This window comes from Amblyraja radiata, chromosome 6 (assembly GCF_010909765.2).
Source record: "Amblyraja radiata isolate CabotCenter1 chromosome 6, sAmbRad1.1.pri, whole genome shotgun sequence".
Classification (NCBI taxonomy): Eukaryota; Metazoa; Chordata; class Chondrichthyes; order Rajiformes; family Rajidae; genus Amblyraja; species Amblyraja radiata.
The window spans coordinates 85,661,002-85,681,705 of record NC_045961.1 but is presented as its reverse complement, the minus strand read 5'-3'; the positions used below and the strand labels follow the sequence as shown (position 1 = coordinate 85,681,705).

Genomic DNA, 20,704 nt, shown 5'->3' with positions numbered 1-20,704 from the left:
CCTTCCCAGATTTAGTTGCCATCAAACTGTTCTGCATTTTCATTGCTTCGATTACACAGACCTCCTGACCTTTTGAAACCTGCACAAGATTTGTTTAATGGAAAGATGCTTTAATTAAAAAAAACTGATGTAGGTAAACAGACAAAAGAATTTACAAAAAATTAAACCAACATTCTAACACTTCCAAAAAAAACCCCAACTTGATTCACACATTTGTAGCACGAGAACGACTCAGAATTAGACATTTGGGCAAATGAGGATATTGTAGCTGCATAGAGTTCAGTCCTGTTGCCATGCAAGCTATTTAGTCCCCAATGCCGATTCAGTTCACCTTTAAGTGAAAATCAAAAACGCTGCAGATGCTGGAAATCTGAAAAAAACACAGCGGTTCAGGTAGCGACTGTGGGGAGAGAAACAGATAACGTTTCAGTTTGAAGACCCTTAGTCAGAACAAAAGAGAGAAAACGGGTTAATTTCAGTAGCAGGGGTGGTAGGGGAGGGATGGGTAGAATAGAGAGAATATCTCCGATGGGGTGAGACTAAATGAGTTGTTAGAAGCACTTTATGCTCCCTTGTCTGTATTAAATTACCACGGAGGTGATGCTCAAGCACGATGCAAATCTGTACACCTGTATTGAGCTCACCACATTTGTTCTTCAATCACAATGAGGATAATAATAATAATAATAAATTTTATTTAATGGGCGCCTTTCAGACATCTCAAGGACACCTTACATATTAATCGGAATAAAAACATATAATCGGAATAAAATAAGTAATAAAGACATCACAGAGACACAAATTAAAAACAGAATTCAATCCAAAAACAGAAAATCAAAAACACAGTGTGAAGAGAGAACAGCGGCAGCCAAAGCGCGCCAGCGTCCACTCTCTCTTCACGGCAGCCATCTTGGACACAGACTTACAGGATTACAATTAGACAAAAAAAAAAAATCATCCCCCCACAGTGGATAGCACTGTGAGGGAAGGCACAATGTCCAGTCCCCACCCCATGTTCACCCCAAAGTCAGGCCTATTGAGGCCACCGCAATTGCCTCTACGGAGGCCCGATGTTCCTGACCGTTCTCACCGGGTGGTGTTGCCCCGGCTTCGGGAGAGTCCTTTCGGCGGCTGGGACACCTGGAACGGTGGATGATTGGGTAATTCCAGTCCATTGTTCCAGATGAAAGAGTTGCAAACAAATGATGCGGATTTCACAGCTCATTTGTCTGGTCGTCCAAGAAGGAACTGCAGATGCTGGAAAATCGAAGGTACACAAAAAAGCTGGAGAAACTCAGTGGGTGCAGCAGCATCTATGGAGCGAAGGAAATAGGCAACGTTTCGGGCCGAAACCCTTCAGGATTTCGGCCCGAAACGTTGCCTATTTCCTTCGCTCCATAGATGCTGCTGCACTCATTTGTCTGGTCCGCTGGTTGGGGCTGGAGGTGTGAATGCTGGTAAGGGGCTGTCCCACTGCGGCGACCTAATCTGCGAGTTTAGAAGAGTTTCCCCTCGATTCAAACGTGCAGCATGGTCAACACGTGGTCCTAGGAGGTTTTATGAGGTCACTGGAACTCTCCTTCATGCTCGAGGGAAGTTCCCGCATACTCACGGCCCCAGCTATGTCGTGGAAATTTTTCAGCATGTTGAGAAATTTTCCACGTGGAAAATTTGGTCGGCGTGGTTCTTTTGAACTCGTAGTGGAGTGGGATCGCTATTTAGTTACAGGCAGTCGAGGGCAGCTGTAGGCAATCTCCTTCGCTGACCGGGCATTTTAATTGGCTCATTGGAGTTTTCAGGACCAAGGAAAACCAACCGGTAGGTAAAATGCCCGCTAAACTTTATTATACTTCTTAAAAGTGTCTCCACTCCTTCTCTCCCTCCCCTCCTCCGCGCTCTCTAAAGGACTTACCGAACTGTGCCAGCCATCTTTTACCTTGCTCTTCATCGCGGGTGTGAATTTCAGACAGCGCTCCCCCGCTTTCCCTGGCCCCCGCCTTTGCGATGTGTTTGTGTGTGCGGTCGGTCGATCGATCCAGCTCGCGGTTTCAACTCGGACGGTTGATCCAGCTCGAGGTTTTCCAGGCGAGTGCCCTCGAGCTTGAAGGTCGAAGACACTCTTCTTAACTCACGGATTAGGTTGCCGCAGTGGGACAGCCCCTGTAGGTTCTGAGATTTTGTACAAATGTAGAAGCCCCAACATATGAGCTGAGCTTCACATGGGATTTCCTGCCTACAAACGCAGCTGGGCTCTGCAGCATGCCTTGCGATGGAACTGCAGCTTTCTGAAATTCCCCGAACATCCAAGGTAGTTTGCTAAGACTCCTTGCCAGGTGGAACCTTTGACAGGACACATTTACTTGCACAACTGAGTACGGATTGTACTGCCCTTATGGATTCTATAATAAATCAAAATTAAATTGTTAACCTTCATTGTAAGCGGTTAATAATAGCAAGAGGTCTTAGGTTTAAGGTGAGAGGAGTTTTAAAGGGGAACTGAGGAGTAAGTTCTTTACGTACAATGGTTGATATGTGGAACATGCTGCCAGAGGAGGTGGTGGAGTCAGGTACAAACCTTCTGTTTAAGAGACAATTAGATGGGCAAAAAGGTCACCGTGGCCGTGTTAGGCAGAAGAGCCTGTTTCTGGGCTGTACAATTCTAAATCTGCCCTTTGCTGCCTATAAATCTATTCAAGTAGAGTTCCCCAGACAAATCATTGACAAAGCCCACACACAAACACAACTAGACATTGCTAAGAAGTCAAATAGTGTAAAATCAAATGCAACATTTTTATTTTACAAGTGGTTGAAACAAAACATTCAAGCCCCAGCTATCCTCCAAACACTGCTGCAAATGTCGTCATCTCTCCACCCAATAGTATAGATGAGTTTATAATTATTGCCATGTGTACCGAAGTACAGTGACAAGCTTTTTGATGCGTGCTCTCCAGTCATCGAAGACTATACATGATTACAATCAAGCTGTCCACAGTGTACAGACCAAGGGTACAACATTTAGTGCAAGATAAAGATCATTCAAAGGTCTCCAGAGGTAAATGGGAGGTCAGGACCGCAGTCTAGCTGGTTAAAAGTCGGTTCAGCTGTCTGAAAACAGCTGGGAAGAAACTGCCCCTGAATCTGGAGGTATGCATTTTAAAACTTCTGTACCTCTTGCCTGATGGGAGAGAGGAGAACAGGGAGTGAGGCTGGAGTTAATGGAAGAGATGGTCTGGGCTACGTCCCCAACTCTCAGCAATTTATTGCGGTCTTGGATGCATCCCGATAAAATGCTTTCCACGGCACATCTGTAGAAGTTGGTGAAGGTTGCTGGGAACATGCCGAACTACCTAAGCTACCACACTCCAAACTCTCCCAGGTGACTGCCTGAACCCCTCTGTCAGTGGATCCCCAACTTCCTAACAGACATGTGAGGCTGGGAAAGTACATCTGGGACCCGCTGACCCTCAGAATAGGAGCACGGCAAGGCTGTGTACTCTCCCCTCTCCTTTACTCTCTCTACACCAACAACTGCGCGTCCACAGACTCCTCTGTCAAGCTTCTCAAGTTTGCAGATGACACAACCCTGATTCGACTGATCCAGGATGGGGAGGAATCTGCCTACAGACAGGAAGTGACACAGCTGACGTCTTAGTGCTATCACAACAACCTGCAGTTCAATGTTCTTAAGATAGTGGAATTTATTGTAGACTTTAGGAGAGCTTCCCCTCCTCATCATAAACAACACTACAGTCACAACTGTGGAGTCATGTTCCTTGGAACCATCATCTCCAGGGACACAATGGGAGGCCACCATTGACTCCACAGTCAAAAAGGCCCAACAGAAGATGTACTTCCTGCAGCAGCTGAGAAAACACAACCTGCCACAGGCAATGATGGTCCAGTTTTACACTACCATCATAGAGTCTGTCCTCACCTTCTCCATCATGGTCAGATTTGGCTCAGCCACCAAGGATGTCATCTAGAGGCTGCAGCGCATCGTTCGATCAGCCGAGAACGTTGTTACATAGATACACAGACAATTGGTGCAGGAGTAGGCCATTCGGCCCTTCGAGCCAGCACCGCCATTCAATGTGATCATGGCTGATCATCCACAATCAGTACCCCGTTCCTGCCTTCTCCCCATATCCCTTGATTCAGCTAGCCCTAGGAGCTCTATCTAACTCTCTTTTGAATGCATCCAGTGAATCAGCCTCCACTGCCTTCTGTGGCAGAGAATTCCACACATTCACAACTGTGATTTTTTCTTTCCTCATTTCAGTCCTAAATGGCCTACACCTTATTCTTAAATTGTGACCCACAGGTTCTGGATTCCCCCAACATTGGGAACATTTTTCCTACATCTAGCCTGTCCAATCCTTTAAGAATTTTATATTTTTCTATATGACGCCCTCTCATCCTAAATTCCAGTGAATACAAGCATGGGAATACAATATAAAATGATACAACAGAAAAACAGCAACAGTGAACTATTGAATTAATACACAGTTCAAGACATGAAAAACAACCAAAAATGATCTTGCCAATTCCAACAAAGGTAGTATCGTATTAGATCTAAGAAACGGATGTGGACTTCCTACAGAGGGAAGCATATACTTCGGGAGTAGGGGGTGCAATAGAGATTAATCACATAGATTCCTGGGATAGACACAAAAAGCTGGAGTAACAGCAGGATCGGCAGCATCTCTGGGGAGAAGGAATGGGTGAGGTTTCGGGTCGAGACCCTTCTTCAGACAGGTTAGGGATAAGGGAAATGAGAGATATAGGCGGTGATGTGGAGAGATAAAGAACAATGAATAAAAGATAAGCAAAAAAGTAACGATGATAACGGAAACAGGCCATTGTCAGCTGTTTGTGGGGTGAAAATGAGAAGCTAGTGTGACTTGGTGGGGGAGGGATAGAGAGAGAGGGAATGCCGGGACTACCTGAAGTGAGAGAAATCAATATTCATACCACTGGGCTGTAAGGTGCCCAAGTGAAATATGAAATGCTATTCCTCCAATTTGCTTTTAGCCTCACTCTAAGCAGGAGACAGGAGACCGAGGACAGAAAGGTCTGTGTAGGAATGGGAAGGAGAATTAAAATGTCCAGCAACCGGGAAATCAGGTTGGTTCAGGCAGGCCGAGTGAAGAAGGTGTTTCGTGAAATGATCGCCCAGTCTGCGTTTGGTCTCGCCGATGTATGTCCACATCTTGAACAATGAATACAGTAAATGAAGTTGGAGGAGGTGCACCCTCAACAACTTCTGCCTAACCTGAAACGACCCTGGACAGTCGAGGGAGGAGGTATAGCAACAGGTGTTGTCCCACGGAAATGATTTCCACGTACCTCAACTCCATCCAATGGTCCAATCTCTCCCAACCTATGTCCAAGATCCCTCACATGCCCTTCATCACTTTAATGACTTCTGCTTTCCGTGCCCCCACTCCCTCATCTTTGTTATGCACGTTCAGTCACTCTACACCTCAATCCGCCATCAGGAAGGCCTTAAAGCCCTCCGTTTCTTCCTCGACCACAGAACCATCTAATTTCACTCTACTAACACTGGTCCTCACCCTCAACAACTCCTTTGACTCCTTCGTCCAAGTCCAAGGCAAAGCTATGAGCACCCGCATGGGCCCCAGCAATGCCTGCCTCTTTGTAGGGTACGTTGAACAATCCCTGTTCTCGGCGTGCACTGGTTCTAACCCGGAACTCTGTCTCCATTACATTGATGACTGTATCAGTGTTACCACCTGCACCCATGCAGAACTCATGGACTTCATCAACTTCACCACCAGTTTTTATCCTGCACTCAAATTTACTTGGACCATCTCCAACACTTCCCTCCCCTTTCTTGCTCTCACAGTCTCCATCATAAGAAATAGAATATTGAGTGATGTCTATTACAAACCCACTGACTCCCACAACTATCTCAAATACACTTCTTCCCACCCTGCTTCCTGCAAAGACTCTATCGCCTACTCCCAATTCCCCCATCTATGCTCCCAAGATAAGGTGTTCCATACAAGAACATCCAAGATGTCCACATACTTTAGGGAATGGGGGTTTCCCTCTCCCATCATAGATGAGGCCCTCACTCATGTCTCCTCGGTACCCTGCAGCGCTCCCCTTGTTCCCCCTCCCCCTAGTCACAACAGAGACAGAGTCCCCCTAATCCTTTCCTTCCACCCTATCAGCCGTCGCATACAACACATAATCCTCCAAAATTTCTGCCACCTCCAAAGGGATCCCACCACTAGCCACATTTTCCCATCTCCACCCCTTTCCGCCTTCCGCAGAGACCGTTCCCTCCACAACTCCCTGCTTATGTCATCCCTTCCCACCCAAACCATCCCCTCCCCAGGTACCTATCCCTGCAACCGCAAAAGATGCAACACCTGTCGCTATACCTCCTCCCTCGACTGTCCAGGGACCCCGAAAGTCCTTTCAGGTTAGGCAGAGGTTCACTTGCACCTCCTCCAACCTCATCTACTGTATCCGTTATTCAAGCTGTGAACTCTTATACTCTTATTCTCATTCCTACACAGACCTTTCTCTCCTCGGTCTCCTCCATTGTCAGAGTGAGGTTAATTGCAAATTGGAGGAACAGCATCTCATATTTCGCTTGGGCAGCTTACAGTCCAGTGGCATGAATATTGATTTCTCTCACTTCAGGTGAGCCAGAAGCCCAGTAGGTAGCCCTGGCATTCCCTCTCTATCTATCCCGCCCCCACACGTCACACTAGCTTCTCATTTTCACTCTACAAACAGCTTACATTGGTCCGTTTCCTTTATCATCGTCACTTTTTTGAGTATCTTTCATTCATGGTTCTTTATCTCTAAATTGAGAGACGATTCAGAAATTTGAGGTGCAAAAAGACTTGGGAGTGCTGGTGCAGGTTTCCCGAAAGGTTAATTTGCAGGTTGAATCAGCGGTAAGGAGGGCAAATGTAATGTTAGCATTCATTTTGAGGGGACTAGAATATAAATGATGGATGTAATGCAGGGGCCTTATAAAGCGCTGGTGGGACTACAGGGCCCGTCCCACCAGCAGGCGATAGCATGCGTCTAGCGCGACCAAACGAGGTCGCTTGAGGCGTACGGCCTCGCGGGGCCGGTCCCACTTCGATCGGTGGAGGTGTATGGAGTTGTGCGGGGCTGGTCCCGACATTGCGCGGGGCTCCAAAAATCTTGCACTGTCCAAAAATCCCACGTGACAACGGCCTGTCGGCCCGCAGCCGCATTGAGGCCGTACGCAGCGTCTCGATGGGTGTACGCAGCGCCTTGACTTCGTACGCAGCGTCTAGACGTCGTATGCAGCGTCTTTACGGCGTACGCCTAGCGCGTGGCGTTGCGCGATGTCGTCACCGCCCGGCGTGGCGTTGCGTGATGACGTCACCGCCCGATGCCGAGCGACGTCCAAATTCAGTCGGCCCGCCTCCTGCCCAGCTGATTGGTGAGTATGATGTCGAGACCAGCCCCGCGCAACTCCATACGCCCCCGCGGTTCGAATTGGGACCGGCCCCGCGACGCCGTACGCCTCAAGCCACCACGTTTGGTCGCGCTAGACGCATGCAATCGCATGCTGGTGGGACAGGCCCTTAAAATTGGTATATTGTGAGCAGTTTTGGGCCCCATATCTAAGGAATGATGTGCTGGCTTAGGAGAGGGTCCAGAAGAGTTTTACGAGAATGTTCCCAGGGATGATTGGGTTAACGTGTGAGGAGCGTTTGAAGGCTCTGGGCCCGGACTCGCTGAAGTTTAGGATGAGGGGGATCTCATTAATGATAGGCCGAGATAGAGTGTACGTGGAACGGATGATTCCAGTAATGGGTGAGTACAGACCAGAGAGCAAAGCCTCAGAATAAAAGGACATATCTTCAAATTTGAATTGAAAAAGGAATTTCTTTAGCTAGAGGGTGGCGAATCTGTGGAATTCATTGTCACAGATGCTGTGGAGGCCAAGACAAGACAGAGATTAATAGGTTCTTAAGTAGGGAGTCAAAGGTAATGGGGAGAAGACAGGAAAAGTAGATTGTGGGTGAAAAATAGATTAGCCATGATTGAATGGCAGTTGACTCGATGGGCTGAATGGCCTAATTCTGCTCCTATGTCTTATAAGAGAGATCAAGCTGCCACCGCTTTTACATGCTTTACTGTAGAAGAATGAGGGATGATCTCATTGAAATCACAATTTTTAAGGAACTTGGCAGGTGGCGAATAGAGTCATAGAGAGTCATGATTGATACAAATACATCCATAGATGCTCCTGAACACATCATCAGTGATGTAACCTGGGGTCATTGGGTGTTTCGGGTCTTTCAACATCAGACACCCTCACCCAGGCGACCCAGCCGTGGTTGATCAGACCACGACTTGTGTTCAGGTGGCATTCGCTCCTCCCCAAGGACCTCCTCTCCTGATCCAGAGCCATCTCGAGGCCTTCTCCGCTGCCTCTGTGATGTTCTTGATGGCCTTTCTCCTCGCCATTCCGTTTACGCTCAGTGCACTCAAGGCTTTGTAGAGCGATTGCCCTGCAAAACCTCTGCAGCCAACCTCGATAGGCATACACCTTGCCGTCCAGCCCAGCTTGCGGCAGTCTATGACCAGCTCATCATACTTGGCCATCTTCCTCTCGTGGGCCTCCTCCAGACGGTCCTCCCACGGCACAGTCAGTTCCAACAAGACAATGTTTTTGGTCGCCTCTGAGACCAGGAGGATATCTGGCCTCAGGGTGGTCGTGGCAATGTGCTGTGGAAACTGCAGCTGTTTCACCAGGTCTATGGAAAGCTGCCAGTCCTGCGCAGTTGCCAGGATTCCTGACTGATTCCTGACTGCTGTGGTTTTTGGCAGCTGCATTCCGGCCTTCACGAAGGTGATCATCTGGGTGGTGGGGCGTTCTCGTCTACAGCTGCTGATTCCAGCTGTAGAGGAAATCAGCAGCTGTAGACGAGAACGCCCCACCACCCAGATGATCACCTTCGTGAAGGCCGGAGTGCAGCTGCCAATAACCTCAGCAGCCAGGAATCAGTCAGGAATCCATGGAGTCATACCGTGTGGAAATAGGCCCTTCGGCCCAACTTGCCCACACCGACCAACATGTCCCATCTACACTAGTCCCACCTGCCTGCATTTGGCCCGCATCCCTCCAAACTTGTCTTATCCATTTACCTGTCTCATTTTTTCTTAAATTTGCAATCGTCCCTGCCTCAAATACCTACTGTGGCAGCTCATTCCATACACACACCACCCTTCGTGTGGAAAGGTTACCCCTCAGATTCCTATTAAATCTTTCCCTCTACACCTTAAACCTATGCCCTCTGGTTCTCGATTCCTCTACTCTGGGCAAAGACTCTTGTGTATCTACCCGATCTATTCTTCTCATGATTTTATACATCTCAAGAAGATCACCCCTCATCCTCCTGCGCTCCAAGGAATCCCTGCCTGCTCAACCTGTCCCTATAGCTGAAACCCTCGAGTGCTGGCAGCATCCTCGTAAATCTTCCCAGTACCATTTCCAGCTTGACAACATCCTTCCTGTAATATGGTGCCTAGAACTGAACACAATACTCTAAATGCGGTCTCACTAATGTCTTATACTACTGCAACATGGCCTCCCAACTTCTATACTCAATACTCTCTCTGACTGATGAAGGCCAATGTGCTAAACACCATTTTGACAACTCTGTTGATCCGTGATGCCACCTTCAAGGAATCTTTGAATTCTCTACCCAGGAAGGCTGTGGGCGCTCAACCAGTGAATATACGCAAATCAGCGATCACTGGTTGTTAGTATATGAAGAGAATTACCCATTTATTTCATGTTTATTTCATGTCAATATGCCGTTCATTTTCCAACATGCCTCATTTTTTAATTACATGGTTCTTCCCCGATCTGAACTTGACCACAAGGGGAAATTCTCTCTTTCTCAACCCAATCAAATCATTTAGTCTACTGATTCACAATTTCCAGATTATTTTGCTGTTTAAAACATGACCTGCAGATGACTAATTGTAGAACACTACATATTTAGCCCCTCGCGATGTACCCATGATGCATTTGTCTATGGCAGGGTGCCTCCAATAGCGGGCAAGAGGTTAAATGGTCGGGTGGTGAGGAAGTGGCAGAGCAGTGATGTATTCTGGGCTTGTATTCACTGGAATTTAGAAGGATGAGAGGATGTCTTATAGAAACGTATAGAAAAATATAAAAGGACTGGTCAAGCAAGATGCAGGAAAAAAATTCTCAATGTTGGGGGAGTCCAGAACCAGGGGCTACAATCTAAGAATAAAGGGGAGGCCATTTAAAACTGAGATGAGAGAGTTGTGAATTTGTGGAATTCTCTGCCATAGAAGGCCGTACAGGTCAATGCACTGGATGAATTTAAAAGAGAGTTAGATAGAGCTCTAGGGGCTAGCGGAATCAAGGGATATGGGGAGAAGGCAGGCACGGGTTGCTGATTGTGGATGATCAGCCATGATCACAATGAATGGTGGTGCAGGCTCGAAAGGCCAAATGGTCTCCTCCTGCACCGATTTTTTATGTTTCTATGTATCTCCAGTTGTGTGCGGAGAGTCAGGGATTTGTTCCTTTCATCCTGCTTCTTTGGTGTGAGACAGGGCTGCTTGGCCTAGTCACATCTGCTGCAGTGCTCCTTCTGGACTTCCCAGATGAGAAGGGAACGCAAGCTGAATCAGCAGGAAATGGTCTATGTTTTCTCCACTCGCCTTCCCCAACCTTCTCTGACAACACTGCAGTAGATACTCCATCTGTTGGCCTGGGCTAAGCCAGCCCTTGGCCTCTCAAGGAATTGGACTGAAGTGAAAGGCTTCCCAAAGGTTTTGAAACCTCCCCACCTTCTGTCGATCTCCAAACATTTCTTAGTGTCTGCCAGTTTTTCCAACTGAAAATTCCTGTCCAAGAAGCACTGGTTAAATCCATCACAGAAGGCATAACTGAGAAACGTACCATTCGGCCCAAATGCTCCGTACTGGCGCTTTTGCACTACCTGAACCCTGTGTGAAAGAGTTTGACATTGTTCCTGCTGCACAGAATGGAGAAAAATATAAGCAATAACTTGTTTGGTGTCAGCACATCAGAGGATCTAGTTTCTAGTTTACCTGATCAATTCCTTTCATAAATGAAAACCATTAACACAAAGCTCAAATAATTAGCAAATTAACAGTGCTTCCTATTAAGGACAGATCTCAAAACAATTTCATAATTCGGTTGAAGACTTGATGATTATGACAAGGCCTCTTCAACATTCTGCTTGCAAAATGGTCACAAGCCCGAGAAGTCTTTCTGATGAACCCAATCACTGCTGATGAGTTTCTTTTCTGCCTCTAATTGATGTAAAGGGTTGCTGATTAGAAATGCATATCTTTCATACAGCTTACTCAGCCCTCTCCTTTTTGACATAAGGTCACAGTTCACATTCACATCAGATTATCAAACTGGCAACTCATTAGGCCGCAGTCTGCCTGGACTACGAGGAGCAGTGAAAGGAAAGGGGAGCGGGGGAGGGAGAGAATCCGGGGCCACTCACTTCACAGACCTTGGTGTTGCCCAGATTTTGCATGTCACAAAGCTCTCCCACACATCTCCGACTGATGATTAATTGTGAGTGATTGGAAAGACGGCCAGCTGCTTGCTACTGGCCCGCAACATTACTATAATGGATATAAGCTGCCAACTTTCCAGCTTCACTGGCATTTCTTCCCCGTGCAATTAAACAAAGTTACAAATGATAGGGAGATCTATCAAAGCCTATTTATTGCCACTGAGTGATCCTCTCCTGGGACTGTCCTCTTAAAACTTTATATGCAGAATGATAGGTGGATAAACCTATTTTAGCTCTTGACGGTGCACACCCATTGCATGGAGTAACTGCTGAATGACCGTGAGAGTCCAAGATGATGCTGGAGCTTAGTAAGGTTAGTAAGGCTTCTTTTCCATGGAGCCTTTACCTAAAGTCCTTCAACTACTGACTGCCACAAACACAACCACAGATGGCACTAGGTGCCAAGGGAAAATACTATTGGTAGATGCATTGGACACAAAACAAGAAAACAATGTTCTCAACTTACTATTTAACCACACTGGGCTGCAACCTCTACAATACGCAGACACGTACATATGTGTTTGGATCATAACAATGTCGAAGGTATTTTGGGCAACCTTGTAAATTAAGTTTGGAAACAAACATTAAGTGTGGCTATTTTAGGTGATATTACTAGAATGATCGTGCTGAAACAGGTCTGAGTTAAAGGTTGCAGCCTGACTGGGTGGAGCACAGGACAGCATAATTTTGGAGATATGAGATGAGGATAATACATTTACTAGATGTGGCATACAGTAACAGCTGTGCTTTTCCCTCATGAGGGAGTGTGCACTATCATGGGCTGGGATCTGTTTTGAACAGATGGAAAAGCACATTAGAATTTCCTGCACCACCCCCCCCCCCCCCCCCCCCCCCCCCACTCCCAAACACCATCATCATCATCGCAACACCTCCCAAACAGCATCAACCCCAAAAGCAAGTTCTAATGCCATTCAATATTGTGAGGGCCAGTTACTGATTTATTTCCCCCACTTTTTTTTTCCAGCATCGATTTTGTTTCAACCAAGTGGAAAATATAATAGAAAACAAGAGCTTCTTTTTTTTTTTTGTCTTGACATGCTTCCAGCCTGGAAAGGATTGCTCTGGAAATGGTGCCAGTGACATATGGCTTTCTGCAGAGCTGAACATTCATACAAAAGACAGGTTCATCAGTCATTTGTGTATCTGGATTGAAAAAAAAAAGCCTCCTGATTGATTGCATTTAGGGTTTACCTGCTACTGGAACATTACCAAAGAAGCACAGGTTTTTTAAACCCACATGACATTAGAAAATGCCGACCACAAAATACTTTAGCATGCATGCTCATAAGATGCATGCCAAATAAAATACAGCGATAAATATGAAACTCACAGCTAAAACCCACTGCCAGGGTCAAATCTGCAGTCCAATTAGAGCAGAGCATCTGTTGTACAGAGCAGTATCAAAAGCACCACAGAACAACTTTGATAGCTTGAAATGCCGATCGTGTCTCTTCCCAACACAAATTATATCAATGAGGTAGGGAGGCAACTTCCAGCAGGTTTTTTAAGCAGCATAAAGTTCTTTGGAGAAATGCTTGTTAATGCCACCTCTTCTTTTTGTTCAGTGTCACCCTGTATTGAGCTGCCAAAACTGACAGAAGGCATTAAGAGGATCATGTAGGTCCAATTGCGATGTCACCTTCTGTTCTCGTGCTGTTCAACACCAACAAGGGGTGCGTACCAAAATTATTTCATTCTAAAACGTCAGCTCGCTTCAGCTATACCCTGAAATGTAATGACATTTAATATGCCTGCGGGTAATACGGAATCCAAAGCCGAACTGTTCCCCTGCCGATTTTCAGCTGTTCCAGTTTATATTATTGTCCTGTAACTTTATCTTGCGTTTGTGAAAATACCAATGTGGGGGGAAAAAGTGAGAACTAGGATTTTGATTTTCATCAGTAGAGTTTACTTACTTTAACTTGTCTGTTTGTTTAGAGGACTTATTTATTATGGGGTTTTTTTTACCAACCTCTTTTCCTTCCCTTTAGTATTTTTACCCCAGTGTGTCGTGCTTTTCACTAAACCTCAGCACATGTGACAATAAACTAAACTAACTAAGCAGCCGTTCCAGGTGTCCCAAGCCGCTGAGAGGGTTCTCCCGACACCGGAGCACCATCACCTGGCGAGAGGGCCTGAAACATCGACTGCGGAGGCCTCAATAGGCCCGACTATGGGTGGACAAGGGGATGAGGACTGGACTTTGTGCCTTCCCTCACAGTGGGAACCATTGTGGGGGGATGTTTTAATGTTTATTGTTACATTCTTAAATGTTGAGTCTTATCTTTATTTGTGTGCGATCTTTATGGCAAGTCAAATTTCACAACACCAATTGGTGTATGTGATAATAAATGTCCTTTGTATCCTTGTATCCTTAACCAACTAACTTAATTCTGCAAGCGATGCTTCTGCGCTATTCTTCACCGACTACCCTTATTGTTCAATAATACAATCATTCAGTCAAACATTTTCAAACTCTTTTAAACCACCACTTCCTCAAAGTCTTTGATGTGGAGAATCAACAAATTGCATTTACATTGTGCTTTTAATAAAGTAAAACACCCTATCAGAAATGAGCATCAAACAAATGTCGATACCGAGCTACACAAGACAATGAAATTCAGCTGGGCTTTAAGGGTTTCTGAGAGGCAGAGTAACGGGAAGGTTTTGGTAGGGAACTCCAGATCCCAGCCTAAAGACACAGCTGCCCACGATGGAGTGGTTAAACGAAGGATATGCAAGAGACTGGAACTGAAGGAGTGCAGAGAACTGAAAGTCTAGAGGAGTTCAAGTAGAGAGAAGAGGCTTGAGCTATCAGAGAACCAGTAGTAGACAGAAACAATTGATCTCTAAAATTTACACCCTGAGATCATATTGATAAAACATGCCATTTCCTATTCAACATTTGAATTTTAACTACAAAGCAAAGATCAAGCTGAACAATTGCCGCTGACACTGGGGATATTTACAAGAGAGGGGAACAAGATAGGAAAAACCAAAAGCAGCAGAATTTTATCGATACAGACCCATCTGATTTTTAGTTCCACTGAAGTTGCCAGCTTTGGCCACACAAAATTTCTGGAAGTGTTATCAAATGATTAACTAACCCCCCCCCCCCCCCCCCCCCCAACCCACTCCAAAATGCCTGCCACTGTTTGCCAAACATGTCCAGCTGCTTTTGTTCACCAAACTATTCATTGCCTAATTCAGTGATTGTTGACTGTCAGTTAAATAGTCAGCATCATGTCCAATTCCTTTTACAACTCAGACAAGTCAATGTTCAAGGAAACAACTGTTTGTTTCCAGTCATTTTTTCCTGTGTATTGCTCGCACTAGTGCCTCTGAAATTAGTCTTCAATTCCTTTGGCTCCAGGGCAATCCCAGAGGGCTGATAACTCAACCTTCCAGTGTGCACTAGTTGTAGCTGACTGAGAAATATTATTCTGAGTCTGAGCATCGTGGCTTCAAGTCTCACTCCAGTGGCTCGAGCTAATAATCCAAGCTGCGGTACCCAGCACAGAACATAGTCATCTTCATTGTCTTGTGAACGAGTCATTAACAAAAGCCTTGTTTCCTCTCTGAAGTAGAATAATAGATTCCATCTTCAAAAATTGTCCTGATTAAGTTTAATCCCTAATTAACATCACTATAACTATAATCTGGTCAATGCTCTTTTCTGGGATCTTGCTGTACATATGGATCACCATGTTTCAGACAACATTCTTCATACAACACTGATTATACTTCAAACAGTGCAAAACATTGAGGTCATGAGAAGCAATGCAAGTCTGTGTACTAGACATGTTGCATAACAGCAGGCAGAGTTCTGCTTGTTTGGCATTCTTCCCCAACCTCTTCCAAATTCACCCTCCCGTTTACCATAAACCTCAACAGTGCCTTTGATGTAATTTAAGCATTTTGTAATCTAGTTCATTCCATACATACAGATAGAATACATCCTAAACAAAGTTCATTAAAGATACTGATTCAGAACTAAACATCAGTGGAGGCAATAGAGGGGAAGGTCAACATAGTGCCCAGCCCAGTTACTGCTGCCACAAGGTCATGAAACAAGAGCTGAAACATAGGAAGCATTTTAACATTACTGTGGATAATAAACACACACACAATTACATACAATACCTGCGGGTGCACACAGACCTACATGTGTGCACAAATGCATTGGACAGTTATGTGGTTGTACTAAAGTGAACATTCTCTGTAATCGCCCAGTATCCCACCTTATCTTTCTGCTTCATGACCAACAAATGCAGTCAAACTTCGTTTTGGATCCTGCACTGAAGCCTGAACTCTTGACCTGTTTCGTACAATTTTCAATTAACGATACCAATGATCCAAATGTAAGATGACTGATTGACTCTGTTACATGTAACATGCTGTGTATTGCAACAAAATGGAGATTCTTCAATGCACCTCCAAGTACACTAATGAGCTCAGGCAGATTTAACCCCTTCCGTGGCCTTCCCCTATCATTGTATTCTTCTCTCTGTGCACTCTTACAATTCTAGTCTCTTACATGTCATTGATTTTAATCTATCCACTAATGTCAGTCATGCCTTCAGCTGCCCAAGCCCAAGATTTTGGAAACTGCTCCCCAAACATCTGCCTGTCTCAGTTTCAATAAGATGCACTTAAAGCTTTGACCAAATCTTTGGTCACATTTCCTAAAACTCAAACATTGAATTCCGAGTGTCACAGGAGCAATAAAATGTCAATGGCAAGTCAGATTAAAGAAAATTCCATGGCACTTAATACATACATTTAAAACAAGAAAGTAACTAGGTAGAGGATTAGACAGCTCAAGAATAAGGAGGGATTTTATGGTTAGAGTCAGAGGTTGCAGGCAATACACGAGCAAAGTTTGCAGATGACTCTGCAATTGTGGGCTGCATCAGTGAGGGGAGGAAAGCTGAATAAAGAGGTGTAGTCAACGACTTTGTTGAGTGGTGTGGGCTGAATCACCTGCAGCTCAACACCGACAAGACTAAGGAGTTAGTGGTGGACTTCAGGAGGAGAGGAACACCCCTGTCCCCCGTCTCTATCGATGATGTGGATGTGCAGTTTACCAAAGGGGTACAAATACCTTGGAGTGTACCGGGACAGTAAACTGGACTGGTACAGGAACGCTGAGGCCCTGTACAAGATTGAGCAGAGCCAGCTGTACCTTTTGAGAAGGCTCCGCTCCTTCAATGTCGGCCGCAAGATGCTGCAGATGTTCTACCAATCGGCGGTAGCCAGTGCCATCTTCTTTGCTGTCGTCTGCTGGGGCAGCAGGGCGAAGGTCACGGATGCCAACAGGATTAACTAACTCATCAGGAAGGCTGGCTCCACCCTGGGCGCAGAGCTGGATTCATAGGAGATGGTCTTGGAGGGGAGGATACTCCTCAAACTGCAGAGCATCTTTTACAATGCAGCTCACCTCCTCCATGACACACTAGCCAACCTGAGTACCTTCAGCAACAGACTAGTTCCATCAAGATGCAGTACAGAACGCCACAGGAGATTATTTTTCTCTGTGACTATCAAACTGTACATCTCCTCCCCCTTCTGTCATGTGGTAGACTGACTCCCCTCCCCAAATCTTTGCACATCCCAAATACTTTCCACTTGTCACTTAATTTCATGTTTCATGTATTTTGTATTTTATGACTGTTAGCAGATCAATTTCCCTCCAGGGATAAATAAAGTTCTATCGTATCGTAAATGAGTATTTTGCATCGGTATTCACCAAGGAGAAGGACACAGGAAAAAGTGAGATCAGTGTGGGGTATACTAATATGCAAGGGTACTTTGAGATCAAGAAGGTGGTGTTAGGTCTCTTGAAGAGCACTAAGATGGATGTCTTTTGAAGATGTCTTGAACTTGATCTAGTCAATGAGCGGAGCCCAGAGGATTTTGCAACAGGACTCGTCTTGGAATTAAATACACATTGCACAGACCAAGAAGGTTACAGTGTTGATAACTGCGGGTGGGTAGAGTGCAGGGAAGGGTCAGTAGTGGTGATGGTGGTGGTGGCGGTGGCAGGCGCGGCCGAGGAAGCTGTGTGGGCCGCTGGTGGCAGCAGTAGGTCTGGCCTGAGAGTGGCCAGGGAGGTGATGTGGGCAGCGTTCGCAGCCCAGCCTGGAAGCCAACAGGGAGGTGATGCAGGTGAGGGGTTGCTTCGGCAGCCATCGGTTGGTCCACAAGCTTTAACCGTAATCTGTTGTAAAGAGGTCTATTAACACCAGGGTTTACTGTAATTACCTGCTGGTTACTCATTAAACTTATCATCATTTACCAGTCTAGTTTATGAGTCATTGACTCAATGTATTAACTCTGTTTCTCTCTCTATGGATACTGCGAGCTCGCGGATGGCGTCGGCAACTGGGCCTGGAAGCGGCCGGGGCTGCGGTGTGATCTAGGAGTGGCATGGGCTGCCAGGGCTGTAAGTGGGAGGTGGCGCAAGCTGGGGTGGCATCGGGAGCTGAGCCTGGGAGCGACCATGGAGGCGGCAGTGCAAGGCGGGGCTGATGTCGGCAGTATGTCTGTCTGCTATAATCAAAATCCGTTATAAAGAGGTTTGTTAAAATGAGGATTTATTGTAGTTACCTGCGAGTTACAAATTAAACTCATTAGCATTTACCAGTCAGGTTTCCAGGTCATTGGCCTTATGCATTAACTCAATTTGTTTCTCTGCAGATACTGACTGACCTCCTGAATCTTTCAAACATTTTCTGTTTTATTTCCATTTTCCTCCATGCAAGATTTTGTATTTGAAGTTTCTGTGCCTTTTGGTTTGCAAAGGACAAGGAGGCCATTTGGCCGCTCAGTCCTGTTCTAACATTTAATAAAGTCAAGAAGGACTTGTAACATAATCCAATGCTTAATCCAAAGACCTAATTATTCCCCACAATTCTAAATACCTTTGACTAAAAAAGTAACAGGAGCCCAAAACAGATAATACAGATTTAAACGAAGAGGGAAATGGAATGAAGGGAATATCTTTAGATCCAGAGGATGGTAGAGTTTTGGGACTTACTTCCAAAAAGTACGGGAGAGGCAGAAACCCTCGCAATTTGTATAAAGTGCTTGGGTGCGTACTTGAAGAGCCAGAAGGATAGTAGAGTGGGTCAGCGAGTAGAGCCGCTTGCCTCTCACTCCCAGCAAGTCAGGCTTGACCCTGAGCTCTGGTGCTGTCTGAATACAGTTTGCATGTTCCCCTCACACCACAATCTTCTCAAAGATATGCCTGTAGTTAGATGAATTGGCCACTGTAAATTTCCTGAGCGTCTAGGTGAGGAGTAGAGTCTGGGAGAGTTGATGGGAATGTGTGGGGGAATGAAATGGAATCAGTATAAATGGGCAGTTGATGATCTGGGCAGTCGTGTGGTTGTTTCCACTTACAGGGCCACAAACCGATGAAAGATGGAATAAGGCGGAGGAGCTATTATGAAAGGCCAAGTGGTGTTGTAAACCATCTGCAAGTCTAGGATCAAAGGGCTGAATGGCCTGCCTCATCCTGTTACTGCATACCAAAGGAAGTTGTTATACACAACAGTTCTACATCCATTGCAACCTTTTAAAGTGGATTGGTTTACTGATGTTATGCCTCCCTGACTTCTGTACACTATATGACTTCTGGGCTATTTTTACAATGTTAGCTCTGCCACACGGTGGTGCTGAACCAAATGGGAAGGGTTCCCTCAACCATATGCCGAAATCCCATAGAAATTCATAGGATACAGGAAGATAGATTATTGACAATAGACCATAGGCTCCCTTTTCATCCCCAGCCAAACATCTGTATGGTGTGAAACAGCTCCGCTGGCTGCCAAGTCCACCGTGCAATCAGAGGCACTTGTTACTATGCACAGATAGCTGGCACTGACTCAGGACTCAAAATCTCAATTCAAGAGGTTGACACTAAAAAGGAAGGAATTAACTAAATCCTTTTCAACGTTGCCAATGGGTTTGGTAATTAAGGCTGCACAATTAACACTGACAATACGCACGGGTCACCATGGCACAGATTATGTTCACTGCTCAAAGCTTCCAGGAAGAATAAGCAGCTGCAGGAAGAAAGAGAGCACATCCATTACCAACCTGGCCTCGCTCTCAGCCTGTTCCTCCAGGAGCACAGAGGCTTGCTTTGCACATTTTGTGCTCTTCTGCTCCCCACTCTGCACAAAGGCAGCCTGCATGTTTCACCATTCTTTTAAAACAGAGGTTTATTGGATGGTGCACAGATAGCGTCACCCTTGCCAAAACAATCTTTCATTAGTGTTCTTCCATTAATGCTCATGCAACAGTGATGATCATTGAGACCACTGCGTCATTTAAACCATCCCCCGACCCAAACCCTAAGTTTCAACCGCAACACTGATTGCTTAGAAATGGTTTAGCTGCTTAAAATATTGCTGAGTTCCACTTGATCAATAAAAATGTGACTTCCTCTGGTAACTATTGCTCTTATTTTTTACCAGCAGTCTGAGTAAAAATCAGCTAACTGTGCTTTCAAAACAGTATGCAATATGTCATAGCTGAGTGCAATCTGCCAGCGAATGAAACAATGGAAAAGCCTAGCCAAGGATGTATAATGTAGGATAGAAAGTTCGGTACCAGGTGCGAAGTACTTATTCCTGATTTCATTTCCTCAGTCATGCCTGTGTTTTAACATAATCTGTATGGTAGTGAACCTCATTTCTTAAACCCAAAGTTCCTTTGAAGGATTACAGTCTTGCACGACACAGAATGTGCTGCGATTCTGGTTTCAGTGAGTGGACAAGGTCAAATTAACACAATGAAGATACCTGGAACAGACAGATTCGCACAGCAACAGATGGGCACGGATTAAAGTACTGAAGTTCTCTAAAAAAATTAGGTAGAGCTCTGAGTGTCAGTTGTGGCTTGGGGGCCACTCTCTCGACTCTGGGTCAAAAGGGTTGTGGTTCAACCTTGATCTGAGAGAATATCTTAACTCAGCACAATATCTTAACTCAGCACTTAAGTCGGGCAATAGTGCAGTACCATCAGAATTAGGAATGTGGAACTAGGGTTGT

The 20,704-nt window shown here is 45.5% G+C and overlaps 1 protein-coding gene across 1 annotated transcript in view; it reads right to left on the bottom strand.

The window, feature by feature from the left end:
• Positions 1-20,704, bottom strand: part of pcca (propionyl-CoA carboxylase subunit alpha) — a 437,485-nt gene that overhangs the window by 2,397 nt on the left and 414,384 nt on the right. The window contains exon 23 of the mRNA XM_033023091.1: positions 2-79. Within this exon, the coding sequence (XP_032878982.1) occupies positions 2-79 (78 nt within the window). The remainder of the gene's footprint in view (position 1; positions 80-20,704) is intronic.